The 25,800-nt window shown below is 44.1% G+C and overlaps 1 protein-coding gene across 1 annotated transcript in view; it reads left to right on the top strand.

The window, feature by feature from the left end:
- Window positions 1–25,800, top strand: part of ascc3 (activating signal cointegrator 1 complex subunit 3) — a 227,263-nt gene that overhangs the window by 169,409 nt on the left and 32,054 nt on the right. The window contains exons 17-28 of the mRNA XM_072461519.1: window positions 1,497–1,616; window positions 1,848–2,012; window positions 2,262–2,348; window positions 4,134–4,310; window positions 6,991–7,216; window positions 8,380–8,534; window positions 14,982–15,080; window positions 16,215–16,383; window positions 18,569–18,789; window positions 21,223–21,308; window positions 22,288–22,454; window positions 24,500–24,645. Of these exons, the coding sequence (XP_072317620.1) occupies window positions 1,497–1,616; window positions 1,848–2,012; window positions 2,262–2,348; window positions 4,134–4,310; window positions 6,991–7,216; window positions 8,380–8,534; window positions 14,982–15,080; window positions 16,215–16,383; window positions 18,569–18,789; window positions 21,223–21,308; window positions 22,288–22,454; window positions 24,500–24,645 (1,818 nt within the window). The remainder of the gene's footprint in view (window positions 1–1,496; window positions 1,617–1,847; window positions 2,013–2,261; window positions 2,349–4,133; window positions 4,311–6,990; window positions 7,217–8,379; window positions 8,535–14,981; window positions 15,081–16,214; window positions 16,384–18,568; window positions 18,790–21,222; window positions 21,309–22,287; window positions 22,455–24,499; window positions 24,646–25,800) is intronic.

Raw genomic sequence — 25,800 nt, 5'->3', positions numbered from 1 at the left:
ATAATAGTATTGTTTTCCAGGTATTACACATATTCAAATACCACAGTAATAATAGTATTGTTGTCCAGGTAATACACATATTCAAATACCACAGTAATAATAGTATTGTTGTCCAGGCAATACACATATTCAAATACCACAGTAATAATAGTATTGTGGTCCAGGTATTACACATATTCAAATACCACAGTAATAATAGTATTTTGGTCCAGGTATTACACATATTCAAATACCACAGTAATAATAGTATTGTGGTCCAGGTATTACACATATTCAAATACCACAGTAATAATAGTATTGTGGTCCAGGTAATACACATATTCAAATACCACAGTAATAATAGTATTGTGGTCCAGGTAATACACATATTCAAATACCACAGTAATAATAGTATTGTGGTCCAGGTATTACACATATTCAAATACCACAGTAATAATAGTATTGTGGTCCAGGTAATACACATATTCAAATACCACAGTAATAATAGTATTGTGGTCCAGGTATTACACATATTCAAATACCACAGTAATAATAGTATTGTTGTCCAGGTATTACACATATTCAAATACCACAGTAATAATAGTATTGTTTTCCAGGTATTACACATATTCAAATACCACAGTAATAATAGTATTGTTGTCCAGGTATTACACATATTCAAATACCACAGTAATAATAGTATTGTTTTCCAGGTAATACACATATTCAAATACCACAGTAATAATAGTATTGTGGTCCAGGTATTACACATATTCAAATACCACAGTAATAATAGTATTGTGGTCCAGGTAATACACATATTCAAATACCACAGTAATAATAGTATTGTGGTCCAGGTATTACACATATTCAAATACCACAGTAATAATAGTATTGTGGTCCAGGTAATACACATATTCAAATACCACAGTAATAATAGTATTGTGGTCCAGGTATTACACATATTCAAATACCACAGTAATAATAGTATTGTGGTCCAGGTATTACACATATTCAAATACCACAGTAATAATAGTATTGTTGTCCAGGTATTACACATATTCAAATACCACAGTAATAATAGTATTGTGGTCCAGGTATTACACATATTCAAATACCACAGTAATAATAGTATTGTGGTCCAGGTATTACACATATTCAAATACCACAGTAATAATAGTATTGTGGTCCAGGTATTACACATATTCAAATACCACAGTAATAATAGTATTGTTTTCCAGGTAATACACATATTCAAATACCACAGTAATAATAGTATTGTGGTCCAGGTATTACACATATTCAAATACCACAGTAATAATAGTATTGTGGTCCAGGTAATACACATATTCAAATACCACAGTAATAATAGTATTGTTGTCCAGGTAATACACATATTCAAAAACCACAGTAATAATAGTATTGTGGTCCAGGTAATACACATATTCAAATACCACAGTAATAATAGTATTGTGGTCCAGGTATTACACATATTCATATATATTTTGTGTTTGCAGGTGGCGTTGGGGACCGTGACAAACGTGGAGGAGGCGGTGAAGTGGCTGAGCTACACTTACCTGTACGTGCGGATGAGAGCCAACCCTTTGGTGTATGGCATCAACCACAAGGCCTACCAGGTAACGCCCCGCCCCCCGTGTGGGTAAGCCCCGCCCCAATGCCACGCCTTGTCCCGTGTAAAAGCGGCTGAGCGTGGAGTTTGGAGCTCATGTTTGAAATGTGAATTAAAACTCACACAAAACATGTCAAATGTGACTTTTCCCGACACGATTTAGAGCGTCATCAGAACTAGTTTAATCTCCAGGGTAACATAACCAAATAACTATATGATCATAATAACTCTTGTGCAGATGGACCCGTCTCTGGAGCTCTACAGGAAGGAGCTTGTCATCGCGTGCGGGAGGAAACTGGACAAGGCCCGGATGATCCGCTTCGAGGAGAGGACCGGGTACTTCGCCTCCACTGACCTGGGCAGGACGGCCAGCCACTTCTACATCAAGTACAACACCATCGAGGTAACGCCCACATGCCCACACGCCCATCCAAGAACACGCCCACACACCCATCGAAGAACACGCCCACACGCCCATCCAAGAACATGCCCACACACCCACGCCCATCCAAGAACACGCCCTCTACAGGACTGTGCTCAAACTACAGATACAACACAAACAAACGATTGTTCAAATATACCGTGTCTACTTCCTGTTCACGCACAAACATGAGTTGTGATCGTTGGTGTTTTCTCTTTTCTCTTTTCGTAGACCTTCAACGAACTGTTCAACTCTCAGCGCAACGAGGCCGACATCCTGAGCATCGTGTCCAAAGCAGAAGAGTTCGACCAGCTGAAGGTGCGACGCCTTCAAGGACCTGCAGTGTCTCATGCTGATGCAACACTTTTGTCCAAGTCGTTTCTGCATTTTAAACTTAGCAGGATTTCTTTACATTGAATAGTTTAAGTTTGTACATCTTCAGGAACGTTTGGGACTTCAATATCAATAAAATGAGACACTATAGTAATAAAAACTGCCATAGTAAAAATATTTGTTTTAGTTTTGTGCTTTTCAGAACAAATAATGTATTTCACTATTAATTTCCTTAACATAAACTTGACAGACTATTGATTGGACCTTCTCTGTGTTGGGCCTTCTCTGTGTTGGGCCTTCTCTGTGTTGGGCCTTCTCAGTGTTGGACCTTCTCAGTGTTGGGCCTTCTCTGTGTTGGGCCTTCTCTGTGTTGGACCTTCTCAGTGTTGGGCCTTCTCTGTCTTGGGCCTTCTCAGTGTTGGGCCTTCTCTGTGTTGGGCCTTCTCTGTGTTGGACCTTCTCTGTGTTGGACCTTCTCAGTGTTGGGCCTTCTCAGTGTTGGGCCTTCTCTGTGTTGGGCCTTCTCAGTGTTGGGCCTTCTCTGTGTTGGACCTTCTCAGTGTTGGACCTGCTCAGTGTTGGACCTGCTCAGTGTTGGACCTGCTCAGTGTTGGGCCTTCTCAGTGTTGGGCCTTCTCTGTGTTGGGCCTTCTCAGTGTTGGGCCTTCTCTGTGTTGGGCCTTCTCTGTGTTGGGCCTTCTCTGTGTTGGACCTGCTCAGTGTTGGGCTTTCTCAGTGTTGGGCCTTCTCTGTGTTGGGCCTTCTCTGTGTTGGGCCTTCTCTGTGTTGGACCTTCTCAGTGTTGGACCTGCTCAGTGTTGGACCTGCTCAGTGTTGGACCTGCTCAGTGTTGGGCCTTCTCAGTGTTGGGCCTTCTCAGTGTTGGACCTTCTCAGTGTTGGACCTGCTCAGTGTTGGACCTGCTCAGTGTTGGACCTGCTCAGTGTTGGACCTGCTCAGTGTTGGGCCTTCTCAGTGTTGGGCCTTCTCTGTGTTGGGCCTTCTCTGTGTTGGGCCTTCTCTGTGTTGGACCTTCTCAGTGTTGGACCTGCTCAGTGTTGGACCTGCTCAGTGTTGGACCTTCTCAGTGTTGGGCCTTCTCAGTGTTGGACCTTCTCTGTGTTGGGCCTTCTCTGTGTTGGGCCTTCTCTGTGTTGGGCCTTCTCTGTGTTGGACCTTCTCAGTGTTGGACCTTCTCTGTGTTGGACCTTCTCTGTGTTGGGCCTTCTCTGTGTTGGGCCTTCTCTGTGTTGGGCCTTCTCTGTGTTGGAGCTTCTCAGTGTTGGACCTTCTCAGTGTTAGACCTTCTCTGTGTTGGACCTTCTCAGTGTTGGGCCTTCTCAGTGTTGGGCCTTCTCTGTGTTGGGCCTTCTCTGTGTTGGGCCTTCTCTGTGTTGGGCCTTCTCAGTGTTGGGCCTTCTCTGTGTTGGACCTTCTCAGTGTTGGACCTGCTCAGTGTTGGGCCTTCTCAGTGTTGGGCCTTCTCTGTGTTGGGCCTTCTCTGTGTTGGACCTTCTCTGTGTTGGGCCTTCTCTGTGTTGGGCCTTCTCAGTGTTGGACCTTCTCAGTGTTGGACCTTCTCAGTGTTGGACCTTCTCAGTGTTGGGCCTTCTCTGTGTTGGACCTTCTCAGTGTTGGACCTGCTCAGTGTTGGGCCTTCTCAGTGTTGGGCCTTCTCTGTGTTGGACCTTCTCTGTGTTGGACCTTCTCAGTGTTGGGCCTTCTCAGTGTTGGACCTGCTCAGTGTTGGACCTTCTCGTTGTTCCTCAGGTGCGCGACGAGGAGCTGGAGGAGCTGGACCAGATGCTGTCCTCGTTCTGTGAGCTGCCGGCCGCCGGAGGAGTCGAGAACGCCTACGGCAAAGTGAACATCCTGCTGCAGACCTACATCAGCCGAGGGGAAGTGGACAGCTTCTCCCTCATCTCTGACCTGTCCTACGTCGCTCAGGTGAGAACAGAGCGCTGCCACGGCACTGGGCTGAAGGAGGGATAAACCAGGGCTAAACCAGGGCTAAACCAGGGCTAAACCAGGGCTAAACCAGGGCTAAACCAGGGCTATTGCAGGGCTGGACCAGGGCTGGACCAGGGCTGGACCAGGGCTATTCCAGGGCTAAACCAGGGCTAAACCAGGGCTATTCCAGGGCTATTCCAGGGCTAAACCAGGTTTAAACCAGGGCTAAAGCATCCAATGAATGCGCTATATTGCTTTTAAAATATCTCGCTGAAAAGCTTAAGAATAATTTATTTGACAAGGGTTTAAAATTCAGAACGATGTTACATTTTTGCCCGTTTGTACCACTGAAATGTGAACAAAAAATGATTCAAAAAAACTTACTGTGATATCAAACAGCCCACACCTGACCAGCTCAATCTGAGCCCATCATTCAGAACCTCCTCGTGACCTTTGAACACTCACCGGAGCTAGGGTTACGGCTCTAGTGTTTTCACCCCGTGTAATTAATCACTATTTCTCAACTTTCAAAACATGGATAATGGATTATATCGCAGTTGTTGCTATGGAGATAGGCAAAAATGAGACCTGCTTTAGTCCTGCTATAGTCCTGCTATAGTCCTGCTTTAGTCCTGCTATAGTCCTGCTATAGTCCTGCTATAGTCCTGCTTAGTCCTGCTATAGTCCTGCTATAGTCCTGCTATAGTCCTGCTTAGTCCTGCTATAGTCCTGCTATAGTCCTGCTATAGTCCTGCTATAGTCCTGCTTAGTCCTGCTATAGTCCTGCTATAGTCCTGCTTTAGTCCTGCTATAGTCCTGCTATAGTCCTGCTATAGTCCTGCTTAGTCCTGCTATAGTCCTGCTATAGTCCTGCTTAGTCCTGCTATAGTCCTGCTATAGTCCTGCTTAGTCCTGCTATAGTCCTGCTATAGTCCTGCTATAGTCCTGCTATAGTCCTGCTATAGTCCTGCTTAGTCCTGCTATAGTCCTGCTATAGTCCTGCTATAGTCCTGCTATAGTCCTGCTTAGTCCTGCTATAGTCCTGCTATAGTCCTGCTATAGTCCTGCTATAGTCCTGCTATAGTCCTGCTTTAGTCCTGCTATAGTCCTGCTTAGTCCTGCTATAGTCCTGCTATAGTCCTGCTTTAGTCATGCTTTAGTCCTGCTATAGTCCTGCTTTAGTCATGCTTTAGTCATGCTTTAGTCCTGCTATAGTCCTGCTTTAGTCCTGCTTTAGTCCTGCTATAGTCCTGCTTAGTCCTGCTTAGTCCTGCTTTAGTCCTGCTATAGTCCTGCTTTAGTCCTGCTATAGTCCTGCTTAGTCCTGCTTAGTCCTGCTATAGTCCTGCTTAGTCCTGCTTTAGTCCTGCTTAGTCCTGCTTAGTCCTGCTATAGTCCTGCTTTAGTCCTGCTTTAGTCCTGCTTTAGTCCTGCTATAGTCCTGCTTTAGTCCTGCTATAGTCCTGCTATAGTCCTGCTTAGTCCTGCTTAGTCCTGCTTTAGTCCTGCTATAGTCCTGCTTTAGTCCTGCTATAGTCCTGCTTAGTCCTGCTTAGTCCTGCTTAGTCCTGCTTTAGTCCTGCTATAGTCCTGCTATAGTCCTGCTTTAGTCCTGCTATAGTCCTGCTATAGTCCTGCTTAGTCCTGCTATAGTCCTGCTATAGTCCTGCTTTAGTCCTGCTTTAGTCCTGCTTTTGTCCTGCTTCGCTTTAGTCCTGCTTTAGTCCTGCTTTAGACCTGGCAAAAATGAGTCCTGCTTTAGTCCTGCTTTAGTCCTGATATAGTCCTGCTTTTGTCCTGCTTTAGTCCTGCTATAGTCCTGCTTTTGTCCTGCTTTTGTCCTGCTTTTGTCCTGCTTTAGTCCTGCTTTTGTCCTGCTTTTGTCCTGCTTTAGTCCTGCTTTAGTCCTGCTTTTGTCCTGCTTTAGTCCTGCTATAGTCCTACTTTAGTCCTGCTTTAGTCCTGCTTCGCTTTAGTCCTGCTTTAGACCTGCTTTAGACCTGCTATAGTCCTGCTATAGTCCTGCTATAGTCCTGCTATAGTCCTGCTATAGTCCTGCTATAGTCCTGCTATATTCCTGCTATAGTCCTGCTATAGTCCTGGTATAGTCCTGCTATAGTCCTACTTTAGTCCTGCTTTAGTCCTGCTTCGCTTTAGTCCTGCTTTAGACCTGCTTTAGACCTGCTATAGTCCTGCTATAGTCCTGCTATAGTCCTGCTATAGTCCTGCTATAGTCCTGCTTTAGTCCTGCTTTAGACCTGCTTTAGACCTGCTATAGTCCTGCTATAGTCCTGCTATAGTCCTGCTATAGTCCTGCTATAGTCCTGCTATAGTCCTGCTATAGTCCTGCTATATTCCTGCTATAGTCCTGCTATAGTCCTGGTATAGTCCTGCTATAGTCCTGCTATAGTCCTGCTTTAGTCCTGCTTTAAGCCTGGTTCAGTCCTGCTTTAGACCTGGTTTAGACCTGCTCAAGTCCATGTTTAGTCCATGTTTAGTCCAGCTTTAATCCTGCTTTAGTCCATGTTTAGTCCATGTTTAGTCCATGTTTAGTCCATGTTTAGTCCTGCTTTAGTCCTTCTTTAGTCCTGCTTTAGTTCTTCTTTAGTCCTGCTTTAGTTCTTCCCCAGTGGTTTAAATATCCCTTACACACTTGTCTTGACTGCATTTGTCCCAGAACGCGGCCCGTATCGTCCGCGCCCTGTTTGAGATCGCCCTGAGGAAACGCTGGCCCACCATGACGTACCGGCTCCTGACTCTGTGCAAAGTCATCGACAAACGCCTGTGGGGCTTCTGCCACCCGCTGAGGCAGTTCCCCAACCTGAGCCACGTGGTCCTCAACCGCCTGGAGGAGAAGAAGCTGTCTGTGGACAAGCTCAAGGAGATGAGGAAGGACGAGATCGGTACGAACGCACTGCCCACTTACGTTTTACCTGATTCTGGTTCAATAAAGGACACAAATACAAGAATAAATACAGAATTCAACTGAACCTGCAGTTTGGACCTGGTTTAGTCCCGCTTTAGTCCCGCTTTAGAACTGATTTAGAACTGATTTAGTCCTGCTTTAGACCTGCTTTAGAACTGATTTAGAACTGATTTAGTCCTGCTTTAGACCTGCTTTAGACCTGCTGTAGTCCTGCTTTAGACCTGCTTTAGAACTGCTTTAGTCCTTGTTTAGTCCTGCTTTAGTCCCGCTTTTGTCCTTGTTTTGTCCTGCTTTAGTCGTGCTTTAGTCCCGCTTTAGTCCCACTTTAGTCCTTGTTTAGTCCTGCTTTAGTCCTGCTTTAGTCCTTGTTTAGTCCTGCTTTAGTCCTGCTTTAGTCCTTGTTTAGTCCCGCTTTAGTCCTGCTTTAGTCCTTGTTTAGTCCTGCTTTAGTCCTGCTTTAGACTTGCTTCAGTCTTGCTTTAGTCCTGCTTTAGTCCCGCTTTAGTCCTTGTTTAGTCCTGCTTTAGTCCTTGTTTAGTCCTGCTTTAGTCCTGCTTTAGACCTGCTTCAGTCTTGCTTTAGTCCTGCTTTAGTCCCGCTTTAGTCCTTGTTTAGTCCTGCTTTAGTCCTTGTTTAGTTCTGCTTTAGTCCTGCTTTAGACCTGCTTCAGTCTTGCTTTAGTCCTGCTTTAGTCCCGCTTTAGTCCTTGTTTAGTTCTGCTTTAGTCCTGCTTTAGTCCTTGTTTAGTCCTGCTTTAGTCCTGCTTTAGACCTGCTTCAGTCTTGCTTTAGTCCTGCTTTAGTCCCGCTTTAGTCCTTGTTTAGTCCCGCTTTAGTCCTTGTTTAGTCCTGCTTTAGTCCTTGTTTAGTCCTGCTTTAGTCCTGCTTTAGACCTGCTTCAGTCCTGCTTTAGTCCTGCTTTAGTCCTGCTTTAGTCCTGCTTTAGTCCCGCTTTAGACCTGCTTTAGTCCTTGTTTAGTCCTGCTTTAGTCCTGCTTCAGTCCTGCTTCAGTTCTGCTTTAGTCCCGCTTTAGTCCCGCTTTAGTCCCGCTTTAGTCCCGCTTTAGTCCCGCTTTAGTCCTTGTTTAGTCCTTGTTTAGACCTGTTTCACCTAACAACGCTCTGACTGTATCTGTTCCAGGCCACATGCTGCACCACGTGAACATCGGGCTCACGGTGAAGCAGTGCGTCCATCAGATCCCGTCCGTTACCATGGAGGCCAGTATTCAGCCAATCACACGCACCGTCCTGCGCGTCCGCCTCGTCATCACGCCGGACTTCAGGTGGCACGACCAGGTACACGCTCGTCTCCATAGAAACGTTACACTTTCACCCGGAATGTTCTGCAACGTGGCGTTAAACGTATCAAACTTGCAATGATTGATCTGTTTTATTGCTCAAAAATACTTTGAAAAACCTGCGAGGTCCACTCCACAGATCTGACTTGTGTCGCCTGCTTGTCTCCATGGCGATTGATACCTTAATGTGCCAGTATGACTTTATTTGGTGTGTTTATACCTGTTTATAGTTTAAATTATAGTTTTACAACGATCATGCAGGTATTTGTTGAGAAAATGTAAAAAAATGTGTAGAAAATGACAGGAAGTGACATCAAATCATCAAATATGGCGACTTAACGCTTCTAGACAGAATAACACAAATAAAGTGTATTTTCAATGAAAATCAGAAATGTTTTTTTATTTTATTGACATTATGGCGTAATAATGCCACTGTTTTTGGTATAAAATTGCTTTTTCGTGCGCGTTTTGGAGCCCTAATTACTGTAAATAACATACTGTGGAACACTCCAGGCCGAGCGGCAACGTCGTCATGGAGACGAGAATCAGAACATGAAACAAACGCCTCAGAACATGTCAGTGCCCATGGTCTCGTACAGAAATGGATCTCCCGTCGTTTTCAGTGATCCACGAGAAACCCAATCGGACCAGCGTGAACCCGGGGGCCAGAGGGCGGGGCCGGGGGGCCAAAGGCCCGGTCTTGACCCCTGACCCTGGATCTGAGAGGAACAGGACTCTCTGTGTAGCAGGAGCAAATGTTTATGTGGGATTACGGCGATACACGCTGCCAACATGGGCTGAGGTAACGTTATACTCCAGGCTTAGGACTGGTCCAACTGAGAAGAACCGTGACACGTGAGAAGCAGATGCACACGCCCAGTACACCACAGCTTTGGACACATTTATGCTATAGCTATACTCCATGATTACACCACAGCTTTGAACACTGTTAATGACAGATAAAAATATATCGTCGTACCCTTATTTTGTTAAATTAATGTTTTTAAAGAGTCAAAAAAGTTGTTTCTTTGTATAAATTCTGCATAAACTTTGACTGGAATAAGTGTCCCTGGTGTGATGTCACTTCCTGTCATTTTCTACATATTTTTCAACATTTTCTCCACAAATAACTGCTCGATCGGTGTAAAACTATCATTTATATGTACAACAGGTACAAATACAAAGAATAAAGTCAACATTAGAACATCATAAAACCCTGTCACAGCACGTTAATAACCTGATGACATAAAGCGACTGTAACTTCGGTTTCTTGTACATATACAAACTCGTGTGTATCTCGTGTCAGGTGCAGTACAAACTCGTGTGTATCTCGTGTCAGGCGCAGTACAAACTCGTGTGTATCTCGTGTCAGGTGCAGTACAAACTCGTGTGTATCTCGTGTCAGGCACAGTACAAACTTGTGTGTATCTCGTGTCAGGTGCAGTACAAACTCGTGTGTATCTCGTGTCAGGTGCAGTACAAACTCGTGTGTATCTCGTGTCAGGCACAGTACAAACTTGTGTGTATCTCGTGTCAGGTGCAGTACAAACTCGTGTGTATCTCGTGTCAGGTGCAGTACAAACTCGTGTGTATCTCGTGTCAGGCACAGTACAAACTTGTGTGTATCTCGTGTCAGGCGCAGTACAAACTCGTGTGTATCTCGTGTCGGCCACAGTACAAACTCGTGTGTATCTCGTGTCAGGCGCAGTACAAACTCGTGTGTATCTCGTGTCGGCCACAGTACAAACTCGTGTGTATCTCATGTCAAGCGCAGTACAAACTCGTGTGTATCTCGTGTCAGGCGCAGTACAAACTTGTGTGTATCTCGTGTCGGGCACAGTACAAACTTGTGTGTATCTCGTGTCAGGTGCAGTACAAACTCGTGTGTATCTCGTGTCAGGCGCAGTACAAACTCGTGTGTATCTCGTGTCAGGTGCAGTACAAACTTGTGTGTATCTCGTGTCGGGCACAGTACAAACTTGTGTGTATCTCGTGTCAGGTGCAGTACAAACTCGTGTGTATCTCGTGTCAGGCGCAGTACAAACTCGTGTGTATCTCGTGTCAGGTGCAGTACAAACTCGTGTGTATCTCGTGTCAGGCGCAGTACAAACTCGTGTGTATCTCGTGTCAGGTGCAGTACAAACTCGTGTGTATCTCGTGTCAGGCGCAGTACAAACTCGTGTGTATCTCGTGTCAGGTGCAGTACAAACTCGTGTGTATCTCGTGTCAGGCACAGTACAAACTTGTGTGTATCTCGTGTCAGGCGCAGTACAAACTCGTGTGTATCTCGTGTCGGCCACAGTACAAACTTGTGTGTATCTCGTGTCAGGCGCAGTACAAACTCGTGTGTATCTCATGTCAAGCGCAGTACAAACTCGTGTGTATCTCGTGTCAGGCGCAGTACAAACTTGTGTGTATCTCGTGTCGGGCACAGTACAAACTTGTGTGTATCTCGTGTCAGGTGCAGTACAAACTCGTGTGTATCTCGTGTCAGGCGCAGTACAAACTCGTGTGTATCTCGTGTCAGGTGCAGTACAAACTTGTGTGTATCTCGTGTCGGGCACAGTACAAACTTGTGTGTATCTCGTGTCAGGTGCAGTACAAACTTGTGTGTATCTCGTGTCAGGCGCAGTACAAACTTGTGTGTATCTCGTGTCAGGTGCAGTACAAACTTGTGTGTATCTCGTGTCAGGCGCAGTACAAACTCGTGTGTATTTCATGTCAAGCGCAGTACAAACTCGTGTGTATCTTGTGTCAGGCGCAGTACAAACTCGTGTGTATCTCGTGTCAGGCGCAGTACAAACTTGTGTGTATCTCGTGTCGGGCACAGTACAAACTTGTGTGTATCTCGTGTCAGGTGCAGTACAAACTCGTGTGTATCTCGTGTCAGGCGCAGTACAAACTCGTGTGTATCTCGTGTCAGGTGCAGTACAAACTTGTGTGTATCTCGTGTCGGGCGCAGTACAAACTTGTGTGTATCTCGTGTCGGGCACAGTACAAACTTGTGTGTATCTCGTGTCAGGTGCAGTACAAACTCGTGTGTATCTCGTGTCAGGCGCAGTACAAACTCGTGTGTATCTCGTGTCAGGTGCAGTACAAACTTGTGTGTATCTCGTGTCAGGCACATTACAAACTCGTGTGTATCTCGTGTCAGGCGCATTACAAACTCGTGTGTATCTCGTGTCAGGCGCATTACAAACTCGTGTGTATCTCGTGTCAGGGGCAGTACAAACTCGTGTGTATCTTGTGTCAGGCGCAGTACAAACTCGTGTGTATCTCGTGTCAGGCGCAGTACAAACTTGTGTGTATCTCGTGTCGGGCACAGTACAAACTTGTGTGTATCTCGTGTCAGGTGCAGTACAAACTCGTGTGTATCTCGTGTCAGGCGCAGTACAAACTCGTGTGTATCTCGTGTCAGGTGCAGTACAAACTTGTGTGTATCTCGTGTCGGGCGCAGTACAAACTTGTGTGTATCTCGTGTCGGGCACAGTACAAACTTGTGTGTATCTCGTGTCAGGTGCAGTACAAACTCGTGTGTATCTCGTGTCAGGCGCAGTACAAACTCGTGTGTATCTCGTGTCAGGTGCAGTACAAACTTGTGTGTATCTCGTGTCAGGCACATTACAAACTCGTGTGTATCTCGTGTCAGGCGCATTACAAACTCGTGTGTATCTCGTGTCAGGCGCATTACAAACTCGTGTGTATCTCGTGTCAGGGGCAGTACAAACTCGTGTGTATCTCGTGTCAGGCGCAGTACAAACTCGTGTGTATCTCGTGTCAGGTGCAGTACAAACTTGTGTGTATCTCGTGTCGGGCACAGTACAAACTCGTGTGTATCTCGTGTCAGGCGCAGTACAAACTCGTGTGTATCTCGTGTCAGGCGCAGTACAAACTCGTGTGTATCTAGTGTCAGGCGCATTACAAACTTGTGTGTATCTCGTGTCAGGCGCAGTACAAACTTGTGTGTATCTCGTGTCAGGTGCAGTACAAACTCGTGTGTATCTCGTGTCAGGTGCAGTACAAACTCGTGTGTATCTCGTGTCAGGTGCAGTACAAACTCGTGTGTATCTCGTGTCAGGCGCATTACAAACTCGTGTGTATCTCGTGTCAGGCGCAGTACGAACTCGTGTGTATCCCGTGTCAGGTGCAGTACAAACTCGTGTGTATCTCGTGTCAGGTGCAGTACAAACTCGTGTGTATCTCGTGTCAGGCGCAGTACAAACTTGTGTATCTCGTGTCAGGCGCAGTACAAACTCGTGTGTATCTAGTGTCAGGCGCATTACAAACTCGTGTGTATCTCGTGTCAGGTGCAGTACAAACTTGTGTGTATCTCGTGTCAGGCGCATTACAAACTTGTGTGTATCTCGTGTCAGGCGCAGTACAAACTCGTGTGTATCTCGTGTCAGGCGCAGTACAAACTCGTGTGTATCTCGTGTCAGGTGCAGTACAAACTTGTGTGTATCTCGTGTCAGGTGCAGTACAAACTCGTGTGTATCTCGTGTCAGGCGCAGTACAAACTCGTGTGTATCTCGTGTCAGGCGCAGTACAAACTCGTGTGTATCTAGTGTCAGGCGCATTACAAACTCGTGTGTATCTCGTGTCAGGTGCAGTACAAACTTGTGTGTATCTCGTGTCAGGCGCATTGCAAACTCGTGTGTATCTCGTGTCAGGTGCAGTACAAACTTGTGTGTATCTCGTGTCAGGCGCATTACAAACTCGTGTGTATCTCATGTCAGGCGCAGTACAAACTCGTGTGTATCTTGTGTCAGGTGCAGTACAAACTCGTGTGTATCTCGTGTCAGGCGCATTACAAACTCGTATGTATCTCGTGTCAGGCGCAGTACAAACTCGTGTGTATCTCGTGTCAGGCGCATTACAAACTCGTGTGTATCTCATGTCAGGCGCAGTACGAACTCGTGTGTATCCCGTGTCAGGTGCAGTACAAACTCGTGTGTATCTCGTGTCAGGTGCAGTACAAACTCGTGTGTATCTCGTGTCAGGCGCAGTACAAACTTGTGTATCTCGTGTCAGGCGCAGTACAAACTCGTGTGTATCTAGTGTCAGGCGCATTACAAACTCGTGTGTATCTCGTGTCAGGTGCAGTACAAACTTGTGTGTATCTCGTGTCAGGCGCATTACAAACTTGTGTGTATCTCGTGTCAGGCGCAGTACAAACTCGTGTGTATCTCGTGTCAGGCGCAGTACAAACTCGTGTGTATCTCGTGTCAGGTGCAGTACAAACTTGTGTGTATCTCGTGTCAGGTGCAGTACAAACTCGTGTGTATCTCGTGTCAGGCGCAGTACAAACTCGTGTGTATCTCGTGTCAGGCGCAGTACAAACTCGTGTGTATCTAGTGTCAGGCGCATTACAAACTCGTGTGTATCTCGTGTCAGGTGCAGTACAAACTTGTGTGTATCTCGTGTCAGGCGCATTACAAACTCGTGTGTATCTCGTGTCAGGTGCAGTACAAACTTGTGTGTATCTCGTGTCAGGCGCATTACAAACTCGTGTGTATCTCATGTCAGGCGCAGTACAAACTCGTGTGTATCTCGTGTCAGGCGCATTACAAACTCGTATGTATCTCGTGTCAGGCACAGTACAAACTTGTGTGTATCTCGTGTCAGGTGCAGTACAAACTCGTGTGTATCTCGTGTCAGGTGCAGTACAAACTCGTGTGTATCTCATGTCAGGCACAGTACAAACTCGTGTGTATCTTGTGTCAGGTGCAGTACAAACTCGTGTGTATCTCGTGTCAGGCGCATTACAAACTCGTATGTATCTCGTGTCAGGCGCAGTACAAACTCGTGTGTATCTCGTGTCAGGCGCATTACAAACTCGTGTGTATCTCATGTCAGGCGCAGTACAAACTTGTGTGTATCTCGTGTCAGGCGCATTACAAACTCGTGTGTATCTCGTGTCAGGCGCAGTACAAACTCGTGTGTATCTCGTGTCAGGCGCAGTACAAACTCGTTTGTATCTCGTGTCAGGCGCAGTACAAACTCGTGTGTATCTCGTGTCAGGCGCAGTACAAACACGTGTGTATCTCGTGTCAGGCGCAGTACAAACTCGTGTGTATCTCGTGTCAGGCGCAGTACAAACTCGTGTGTATCTCGTGTCAGGCGCAGTACAAACTCGTGTGTATCTCGTGTCAGGTGCAGTACAAACTCGTGTGTATCTAGTGTCAGGCGCATTACAAACTCGTGTGTATCTCGTGTCAGGCGCAGTACAAACTCGTGTGTATCTCGTGTCAGGCGCAGTACAAACTCGTGTGTATCTCGTGTCAGGCGCAGTACAAACTTGTGTGTATCTCGTGTCAGGCGCAGTACAAACCTGTGTGTATCTCGTGTCGGGCACAGTACAAACTCGTGTGTATCTCGTGTCAGGCGCAGTACAAACTCGTGTGTATCTTGTGTAAGGTGCAGTACAAACTTGTGTGTATTTCAGGTTCATGGGTCTGTGGGCGAGCCCTGGTGGCTGTGGGTTGAAGACCCAATCAACGACCACATTTACCACTCGGAGTACATCCTCCTGCAGAAGAAACAGGTGCGTTCTCCTTCCTCTCGGTCATTTCCCCTCAAATAAGTGCAATATTCATAACTACTTCTGCCACTGACGCTGTAACTCTTTCTTATATGAACATGAGCAAAACATGAGCTGCAGTAAACGCATCGCAGAATGAAACACTTTAGTGTCATTAATGAGACGTACATGACGGTTCATTTAGTTTCTCTCTCTTTATTTCTCTCCTTTATATCAGTACAGTACTAGAGTAGGTGGCGGTAATGCAACACTTTATGGAAACCAACCGCAATAAAACATCTCTCTTTCCCTCTCTCTTTCTCCATTTTTCCCTGTCTTCTTTTTTTTATTTTTTTTCAACTGTATGGTGTAAAACACAGACTTTGAAGCCGTACAACTACAGTAGGTGGCGGTAATGTAACACTTTACGGATGCCAACCGCCATTAAACACCAAAGAAGAAGACGCACCTTTCTTTATCTCTTTCTCTCTCTTTCTTTTTCTGGTTCTGTCTCTCCTTTTTTGTTTTTTTGTGTGTTTTTAACAATATAGCGTAAAACACAGACTTTGAAGATGTACAACTACAGTAGGTGTAGGTGGCAGTAATGTAACACTTTATGGAAACCAACCGCCATTAAACATCTCTCTTTGCCTCTCTCTTTCTCGCTCTTTCTTTCTCTCCTTTTTTAATTTTTTTTTTTTTTTAAACAGTACAACGTAAAACACATACTTTGAAGCCGTACAACTCCAGTAGGTGGCGGTAATGTAACACTTTATTCACACCAACTGCCATTAAACACCAAAGAAGAAGATCTAGTTAATGCAAAGAACATGTACAGAGGTCCAGAAAGTATAGTTTTATCCATTCTTTCGTGAACCATAAGTCAGTGTAGTGATTATTGTGACAGGCCCAAGTCGCTATGTCACAAATATAAACATAATTCTTAGTGTTTTGGTGCTCGCCGGCGGTGCAATAGTTACGGGCGTCGCCGAATATCTCTGTTCGTCGTGTTTAATAAAGTTCGTAGATCGTAAAAACATCAAAATAACTCTTAATGTTTTGAATATGCAACACTCGGACTGCATATTCTGCGATTGGCTAAACTGTAGCGTGTGTGTTGTTTCTGGGCGGTTCCTGTGCGTCCGGCGCCCCCTGCAGGTGGTGTCCGGAGAGCCGCAGCACATCGTCTTCACCATCCCCATCTTCGAGCCGCTGCCGTCCCAGTACTACATCAAAGCCGTGTCCGACCGGTGGATCGGCGCCGAGGCCATCTGCATCATCAACTTCCAGAACCTCATCCTCCCCGAGAGACACCCGCCCCATACCGGTGAGTACAAGTACACAAGTACAAGATGCACGTACAAGAGTATTTACTCCAGTGAAAGTGGCAGAAGTAAAGTGTTTGAGAAAAAGTAGTTCCGGCAGGTTTTGAGACATGTTCAAGACTTAAAGGCGGTATGGACGATTTTTCGGCGATTTGAGAACGCAGGCGGAAGTGCACATGCCACTCCCCCGTGTGGACTGATACAACACACACGTGCGTTTGTTTATTAGCGCAACGGAGCGCATCGCATCGCTCGTCTCCCGTAGATTTCTGTCCACTTCTGTGTCAGCTCGAACTGTCTTTCTCCGTCTTCATTTTGCCCCGTACACTGAGGGAACTATATTATGATAGATCCATGCGCTTAGGCACGCGGAAACGTGGGGACGAGCCTGACGCGGCTGCAGGTGAGCGACAGGTGCGTTTTATGATTGATACGTGGCAGGACTAATGATTTATCCACGCCACGAGGAAATATGATACAAAATTTGCTGAAAAAAATCGTCCATACCACCTATAAATGTTGTGATGTTTTTTTTTGTATATATATTTTTTTAGTGAGACAGACAAACAATGACAATATCAACTTCAAAATTATACAGAAAATACGAAAAAAAAGTAAGACATGAAAATTCAAAAATTTAAAAATCTGTCTAATTAAAAAAATGATCTATTAAAAAAATTAAATTAAATTTGTGATTTTAATTTGTTTATATATTTCTTTTTTTTAGTGAGACAAACAAACAATGACAATATCAACTTCAAAATTATACAGAAAATACGGAAAAAAAAGGAGGACGTAAAAAATGTAAATGAAAAAAATCTTTATAATCAATATATATATATATATATATATAATATTAAAACATTTAAATAATTGTAGACAATTGTAAACAATGACAATAGCAACTTATAAATTGTGCAGAAAAAAAGGAAGACATAAACATTAAATATAATAATGTATAATTAAAAAAATATATAAAACAATTAAAATAAATGTAGTTGTTTTGATAAAGATGTGTGTTGGTTTTGGGTCAGCTGTAGCCCTTCAAATACATAATTTAAATACCTGATTTCCTGATATTTTAGTTTGAACTCTTCTGGCAGGGCGTCGCCACCTTTGCCTTCAGTGCCATCTACACCTGACCACGCCCATGTTTACTTTCTAGCTTCTGTGTCGTTTGGGCCATTATCTGGAGTAGGTTTGTTCAGGTTCTTTTATAACAGTTCAGGACACAATGTTATATAAAAATCACCTTTTAAGAGCTTTGATCCATGTCGTTTTCATCGAGTCGTTTTCATGACGTTCTCACAGCGTTTTAACCGTGTGTTAACAGCAGTTTAACCCCTTTGACTCCAGACACTAATCCTATTTCTGTTCTCTCACCACGAGGAGCTCTGACATCGCTAACATCTGTAAATGTTTCCAGTCGTGAGACTTTAAGAAGCCAAACCGTTGCCAGACTTTTTTCTTTCTTTCTTTTCTCCCTCTTCAGTGTTATCATCTGTTCATTCTTTTACTGCGGCTTTTAACATGAAAGTCAAAGACAACAGAGAGTTTTAAAATGGTTTAATTCTGCTGAAACACGGGCCAGTCGCAAACCACAGAGCAGGAATTAAGATATCACTATTTTATGTCTTTATAAAGAATGTCGGTGCCTTCAGTGTACTTTAAGTCATTGTATTTATATATTTAATCTCATTTTTATCTCGTTTTCTGTCATTGATATGCATTATGTACAGCACAGTTAGTTTGTTTGTTGTTTTTTTGTTGTAGTTGTTATTTTACTAAAGTAATAGTTATTTTTCCAGGATTTCCTGTATTTTGATCAAATAGTTATGCAGTTTAAGTCAAGAAAGTATTTAGAAAAGTATCAGAATCAAGTTTTTGCCAATGTCGGTAACACAATTCTCAAACTTTTCACTTGCTTTGACCTTATGGTGCAACAAACATATAATAATATAACATAATATAACATAATGTAATGTAATATGATATAATAATGATGATAAAATAAGCATACAGACAGATTGCTGGATAAAATAAATTCAGACTGTGACTAAATGTAGTACAAAATGCACAGTAAAAGTAAATTCTCCAAAAGTAACTCTTCATTAAACAGTATATATTTTGTTTGAACCTTGTGAATGCACTTTAAAGCTCTGGACCTTTGTGTGTGTTTGTGGTCAGAGCTGCTGGACCTGCAGCCGCTGCCCGTCACGGCGCTGGGAAACCCCGAGTACGAGAGTCTCTACAAGTTCACGCACTTCAACCCCATCCAGACGCAGATATTCCACACGCTGTACCACACCGACACCAACGTCCTGCTGGGGGCGCCCACGGGCTCCGGCAAGACCATCGCCGCCGAGATGGCCATGTTCAGGGTCTTCAACGAGTATCCGGGCTCCAAGGTTTGACCCGCCGCCTTTGTATTTGGACGTGACAATAATCCGACAAATTCATATTCATATAACAGAAATGTGTCTTTAAACGTGTTAGTTTAAGTTTAATCATCAGACAAATGTGACATGTTTGTAAAATGTGTGACAAAAGTGCAGAAATATGACCTTATATCACATAATCATTTATTTTTAGAGCATGTTATACTATGAGCTATGTACTCTATACCGTATTTTCCGATTATAAGTCGCAGCAGCCAAAAAATTTATAATAAAGAAGAAAAAAAACACATATATAAGTCGCACTGGAGTATAAGTCGCATTTTTGGGGGAAATGTATTTGATAAAATCCAAGACCAAGAACAGACATTTCCTCTTGAAATGCAGTTTAAAATAATAACAGATGAGAGAACCTGGTGAATAGGTGTACGTATGCTAACGCTAACACCTTCAGCTACATGAAGTATGCTAACGCTAACACCTTCAGCTACATGAGGCACAGACCGAACTGTGGTAAGTGTCTGGTATGTTAACGTAACATATGAACAGTTATTAAGATAACTATAGCATAAAGAACATGCTAACAAGTTTACCAAAGCATCAGTTTTACCCCAAATCACTAAATCCACTGAATTCTTCTTCCTCTGTGTCACTTCTAAACAACTCCACAAACTCCAGAGGAAGAGGAAGTGCAGATTCTTCTTCTGCGTCGCTTAGAGCCTGGAGCGCCCTCTTGTGGTTGTCAGTGTGAAAATAATGAATAATACCACATATAAGTCGCTCTGGAGTATAAGTCGCACCCCGGACAAAACTATGAAAAAAGGTGCGACTTATAGTCTGGAAAATACGGTGTCCACATGTTGCATATCTTCAAGGAACAGTCACATTGTTTTCTACATTTCCTCTGGACTGGACCTATTTTCTGACCGTTATCAAGAAAAGTCTGTTAATTCAAGTGAAAAATGAGAAGGAAAATGCTTTGAAACTTGGTCATTCTCCATCACGTTGTTTCCTTTGTGGAAGCATCGTGTTATAACGTGTTTCTGTCAGTAATGAGTACACGTACAGTAAAGAGTACACGTACAGTAAAGAGTACACGTACAGTAAAGAGTACACGTACAGTTAAGAGTACACGTACAGTAAAGAGTACACGTACAGTTAAGAGTACACGTACAGTAAAGAGTACACGTACAGTTAAGAGTACACGTACAGTTAAGAGTACACGTACAGTAAAGAGTACACGTACAGTAAAGAGTACACGTACAGTTAAGAGTACACGTACAGTAAAGAGTACACGTACAGTTAAGAGTACACGTACAGTAAAGAGTACACGTACAGTTAAGAGTACACGTACAGTTAAGAGTACACGTACAGTAAAGAGTACACTTACAGTAGAGTACACGTACAGTTAAGAGTACACGTACAGTAAAGAGTACATGTACAGTTAAGAGTACACGTACAGTAAAGAGTACACGTACAGTTAAGAGTACACGTACAGTTAAGAGTACACGTACAGTAAAGAGTACAGTAAAGAGTACACGTACAGTAAAGAGTACACGTACAGTTAAGAGTACACGTAGAGTAAAGAGTACACGTACAGTTAAGAGTACACGTACAGTAAAGAGTACAGTAAAGAGTACACGTACAGTAAAGAGTACACGTACAGTAAAGAGTACACGTACAGTTAAGAGTACACGTACAGTAAAGAGTACACGTACAGTAAAGAGTACACGTACAGTAAAGAGTACACGTACAGTTAAGAGTACACGTACAGTAAAGAGTACAGTAAAGAGTACACATACAGTAAAGAGTACACGTACAGTAAAGAGTACACGTACAGTTAAGAGTACACGTACAGTAAAGAGTACACGCACAGTAAAGAGTACACATACAGTAAAGAGTACACGTACAGTAAAGAGTACACGTACAGTAAAGAGTACAGTAAAGAGTACACGTACATTAAAGAGTACACGTACAGTAAAGAGTACAGTAAAGAGTACACGTACAGTAAAGAGTACAGTAAAGAGTACACGTACAGTAAAGAGTACACGTACAGTAAAGAGTACACGTACAGTTAAGAGTACACGTACAGTAAAGAGTACACGTACAGTAAAGAGTACACGTACAGTTAAGAGTACACGTACAGTTAAGAGTACACGTACAATAAAGAGTACACGTACAGTAAAGAGTACACGTACAGTTAAGAGTACACGTACAGTTAAGAGTACACGTACAGTAAAGAGTACACGTACAGTAAAGAGTACACGTACAGTTAAGAGTACACGTACAGTTAAGAGTACACGTACAATAAAGAGTACACGTACAGTAAAGAGTACACGTACAGTTAAGAGTACACGTACAGTTAAGAGTACACGTACAATAAAGAGTACACGTACAGTTAAGAGTACACGTACAGTAAAGAGTACATGTACTGTCCCTGTTCAGGTGGTGTACATCGCTCCTCTGAAGGCGCTGGTGCGAGAGCGGATCGAGGATTGGAAAGTCCGCATCGAGGAGAAACTCGGAAAGAAGTGAGTCTGAATCGAATGTGTTTTAATTTGAATAATGTTCAAACGCACGAGATCCAAAAATGTCTCAAACGTCTGAGAAAATTAAATCAAATGGATTCTAGACACAGATTAAAAATTCGTGGGCCAAAAATGTGTGTAAAGTTATGGAAACGTCTGTGTGAATGAAATGTGTTCTTATCTGTTAATTGCATCAATTAATTGTGTTCAGGGCGTGTTCAGGGCGCGTTGTGTGCTCAGGCCGTATTCGGGGGTGTTCAGGCCGTGTCTAGGGTGTGTTCACGTCTTGTGCAGGGTGCGTTCAAGGCGTGGTCGGGCTGCGTTCAGGGCGTGTTCAGGGCGTGTTCGGGCTGTGTTCAGGGCGTGTTCAGGCTGTGTTCAGGGCGTATTCGGGCTGCGTTCAGGGCGCGTTCGGGCCGTGTTTAGGGCGTGTTCGGGCTGCGTTCAGGGCGTGTTCGGGCCGTGTTTAGGGCGTGTTCGGGCTGCGTTCAGGGCGTGTTCGGGCTGCGTTCAGGGTGTGTTCATGTCTTGTGCAGGGCGCGTTCATGTCTTGTGCAGGGCGCGTTCATGTCTTGTGCAGGGCGCGTTCAGGGCGCGTTCAGGACACGTTCAGGGCGTGTTCAGGGCGTGTTCAGGGCATGTTCAGGGCGGGTTCAGGGCGCATTCAGGGCGCGTTCAGGGCACGTTCAGGGCGCGTTCAGGGCGCGTTCAGGTCGCGTTCAGGTTGCGTTCAGGTCGCGTTCAGGGTGCGTTCATGTTGCGCTCAGTTCGCGTTCAGGGCTCGTTCAGGTTGCGTTCAAGTCGCGTTCAGGGTGCGTTCAGGTCGCATTCGGGGCGTGTTCAGGCTGCGTTCAGGGCGTGTTCAGTGCGTGTTCAGGGCACGTCCAGGGCGCGTTCGGGCTACGTTCAGGGCGTGTTGAGGGTGTGTTCAGGCCATACTCATGGCTGCGACCCCTCCTGAAGCGGCTGTCGTCTTCTTCAGGGTGGTGGAGCTCACGGGCGACGTGACCCCGGACATGAGGGCCATCGCTCAGGCCGAGCTCATCGTCACGACGCCCGAGAAGTGGGACGGCGTGAGCAGGAGCTGGCAGAACCGCAGCTACGTGCAGAAAGTGGCCATTCTGATCATCGACGAGATCCACCTGCTCGGTGAGTCCACACGCTCTTCAGGAGCCACTAGAGGGCGTCCTAACACCAAATCCTCATGATGGAAACTGACAGTTATTTTAAGCTCTAAAACACGAAATACCAAAGTAAAAATACAGTTTAAATGCAAATAGAAACACTTTCATATCACAAATACACTTCTTATTATTGTGAATTTTATTAGATCTTTCTTTTCTTTCTTTTTCGTTTTTTGTCTTCAAACCACCGTTTAAAGGTTATTTTTGTAAAAGAGAGACAACCTGAGCAGGCTTCCTTGATATATCGTCTAAATAATAAATAGCAACATGAATATGCTCAATTCTTCTGTCAAAGAGCAGATTCTTGGATTAGACTCTAAATACTTCACTTCCTTTTGCAAAGACATATTTTCTACACATTCTGAAAGTTGTTCTTGTCAATGAAACTAACCTGCTGTATGTGTGTCATGTGTGTGTGTGTGTGTGTATGTGTGTGTGTGTCGTGTGTGTCGTGTGTGTGTGTGTCGTGTGTGTGTGTCATGTGTGTGTGTGTGTGTGTGTGTGTCGTGTGTGTGTGTGTCGTGTGTCGTGTGTGTCGTGTGTGTGTGTGTCGTGTATGTGTGTCGTGTGTGTGTGTGTGTGTCATGTGTGTGTGTGTCGTGTGTGTGTGTGTCGTGTGTGTGTGTGTGTGTGTGTGTGTCGTGTGTGTGTGTCATGTATGTCATGTGTGTGTCATGTGTGTGTGTCATGTGTGTGTGTGTGTGTGTGTGTGTCATGTGTGTGTGGGTGTCATGTGTGTGTGTGTGTCGTGTGTGTGTGTCATGTGTGTGTGTGTGTGTGTGTGTGTGTCGTGTGTGTGTGTCATGTATGTCATGTGTGTGTCATGTGTGTGTCATGTGTGTGTGTGTCATGTGTGTCGTGTGTGTCGTGTGTGTCGTGTGTGTCGTGTGTGTCGTGTGTCATGTGTGTCGTGTGTGTCGTGTGTGTCGTGTGTGTCGTGTGTGTCGTGTGTCATGTGTGTCATGTGTGTCGTGTGTGTGTGTGTGTGTCGTGTGTCATGTGTGTGTGTGTGTCATGTGTGTCGTGTGTGTCGTGTGTCATGTGTGTCGTGTGTGTCGTGTGTCATGTGTGTGTCATGTGTGTCATGTGTGTCGTGTGTGTCGTGTGTCATGTGTGTGTCATGTGTGTCATGTGTGTCGTGTGTGTCGTGTGTCATGTGTGTGTCATGTGTGTCATGTGTGTCGTGTGTGTCGTGTGTCATGTGTGTGTGTGTCATGTGTGTCGTGTGTCATGTGTGTGTGTGTCATGTGTGTGTCATGTGTCACGTGTGTGTGTGTCATGTGTGTGTCATGTGTCACGTGTGTGTCATGTGTGTGTCATGTGTGTGTCATTTGTGTGTCATGTGTGTGTCATGTGTGTGTCATGTGTCACGTGTGTGTCATGTGTGTCACGTGTGTCGTGTGTGTTGTGTGTGTGTGTGTCGTGTGTGTCGTGTGTGTGTGTGTGTCGTGTGTGTGTGTGTGTCATGTGTGTGTGTGTCATGTGTGTGTGTGTCATGTGTGTGTGTGTGTGTGTGTGTCATGTGTGTGTGGGTGTCATGTGTGTGTGTGTGTCATGTGTGTGTGTGTGTGTCATGTGTGTGTGTGTGTGTGTCGTGTGTGTGTGTCATGTATGTCATGTGTGTGTCATGTGTGTGTCATGTGTGTGTGTGTGTGTGTGTGTGTCATGTGTGTCGTGTGTCATGTGTGTCGTGTGTGTCGTGTGTGTCGTGTGTCATGTGTGTCGTGTGTGTGTGTGTGTGTCGTGTGTCATGTGTGTGTGTGTGTCATGTGTGTCGTGTGTGTCGTGTGTCATGTGTGTCGTGTGTGTCGTGTGTCATGTGTGTGTCGTGTGTGTCATGTGTGTCGTGTGTCATGTGTGTGTGTGTCATGTGTGTCGTGTGTCGTGTGTGTGTGTCATGTGTGTGTCATGTGTCACGTGTGTGTGTGTCATGTGTGTGTCATGTGTCACGTGTGTGTGTGTCATGTGTGTGTCATGTGTGTCATGTGTGTGTCGTGTGTGTGTCTCCAGGTGAAGACCGAGGCCCCGTCCTGGAGGTCATCGTGTCCAGGACAAACTTCATCTCGTCCCACACGTCCAAAACCGTCCGAGTCGTGGGTTTGTCCACGGCTTTGGCCAACGCCCGCGACCTCGCCGACTGGCTCGCCATCCGAGAGGTCTGTACACAATTATACTGTTATTATGACATTATTATGATTATACTGTTATTGTGACATGATTATGATTATACTGTTATTGTGACATGATTATGATTATATAGACTCATATTTACTGCAATGTATATTACACAATTATACTGTTATTATGACATTATTATGATTTTATTATGATTATACTGTTATTGTGACATGATTATGATTATACTGTTATTGTGACATGATTATGATTATATAGACTCATATTTACTGCAATGACCTTAAATACAGACGGTGTAGATCCAGATTAAACTTTAAAAACACGGATTCAGCAGTGTTTTTCTTATTTTCTGCACTGTAATGGAGTAAACGATGATATTTGTATTTGTAGTACACCTGCAGTATATCTCCGTCTGACTGATATTTACTGTAATTTTCAGTCAAATTTGCCTTAATCTAGTTTTGGATTTGTTTTGATTTTACGCTCATGAACTGACTCACTCAAATGAAACTCACCGTGCCGCTTCAGAGAAGCATTCTAATATAGGTTCTTAACAGTTTTATTTACTGTTACTACGATGTAAAACAGACCTCGGCAAACTACGGCCCGCGGGCCACATACGGCCCATTTGTCTTTATAATCCGGCCCGCCAAACATGCCAAGTAATATATATATGTGTATATATATATATATATATATATATATATATATATATATATATATATATATATTATATTTTTTGCCCTTAAGTATTCTTTTAGGAGCGTTTACTTACTGTGACTTGTCTTGAAGTAATCCTGTAACGGCACGATTTTTAGGCTCGAGTGCTCCGAAAATTTTCATTTCCACCTACCCCTTATTTCCGCTGCTCCGTACGTGCTTGTGAGTAAAAAAAATATTTAAAAACAGACTCCAGAGTTTAAAATATCAAATATTTTTAGACAATATTTTTTTTGTTTAATTTTTTTCTTCAAACATAATACAACAAAAATAACAAATGAAAGAGAGGAAAAGAGAGACCAAAAAAATTATAATATAAATAACATAATACAGTTATAATAATGATAATAATATAAAGTTAATATAATAATAATATTACAAAAAGTCCTAATAAAATCACAAAAAATACAAACAAGAACAAATACAAATCCTTTAGTGCCTTATTAACACATTTA

The sequence above is a fragment of the Eucyclogobius newberryi genome, unplaced genomic scaffold, assembly GCF_026437365.1.
Source record: "Eucyclogobius newberryi isolate DKJ021-1_F unplaced genomic scaffold, fEucNew1.0.hap1 SCAF_3, whole genome shotgun sequence".
NCBI lineage: Eukaryota > Metazoa > Chordata > Actinopteri > Gobiiformes > Gobiidae > Eucyclogobius > Eucyclogobius newberryi.
This window is presented reverse-complemented; position numbering and strand designations above follow the sequence as displayed.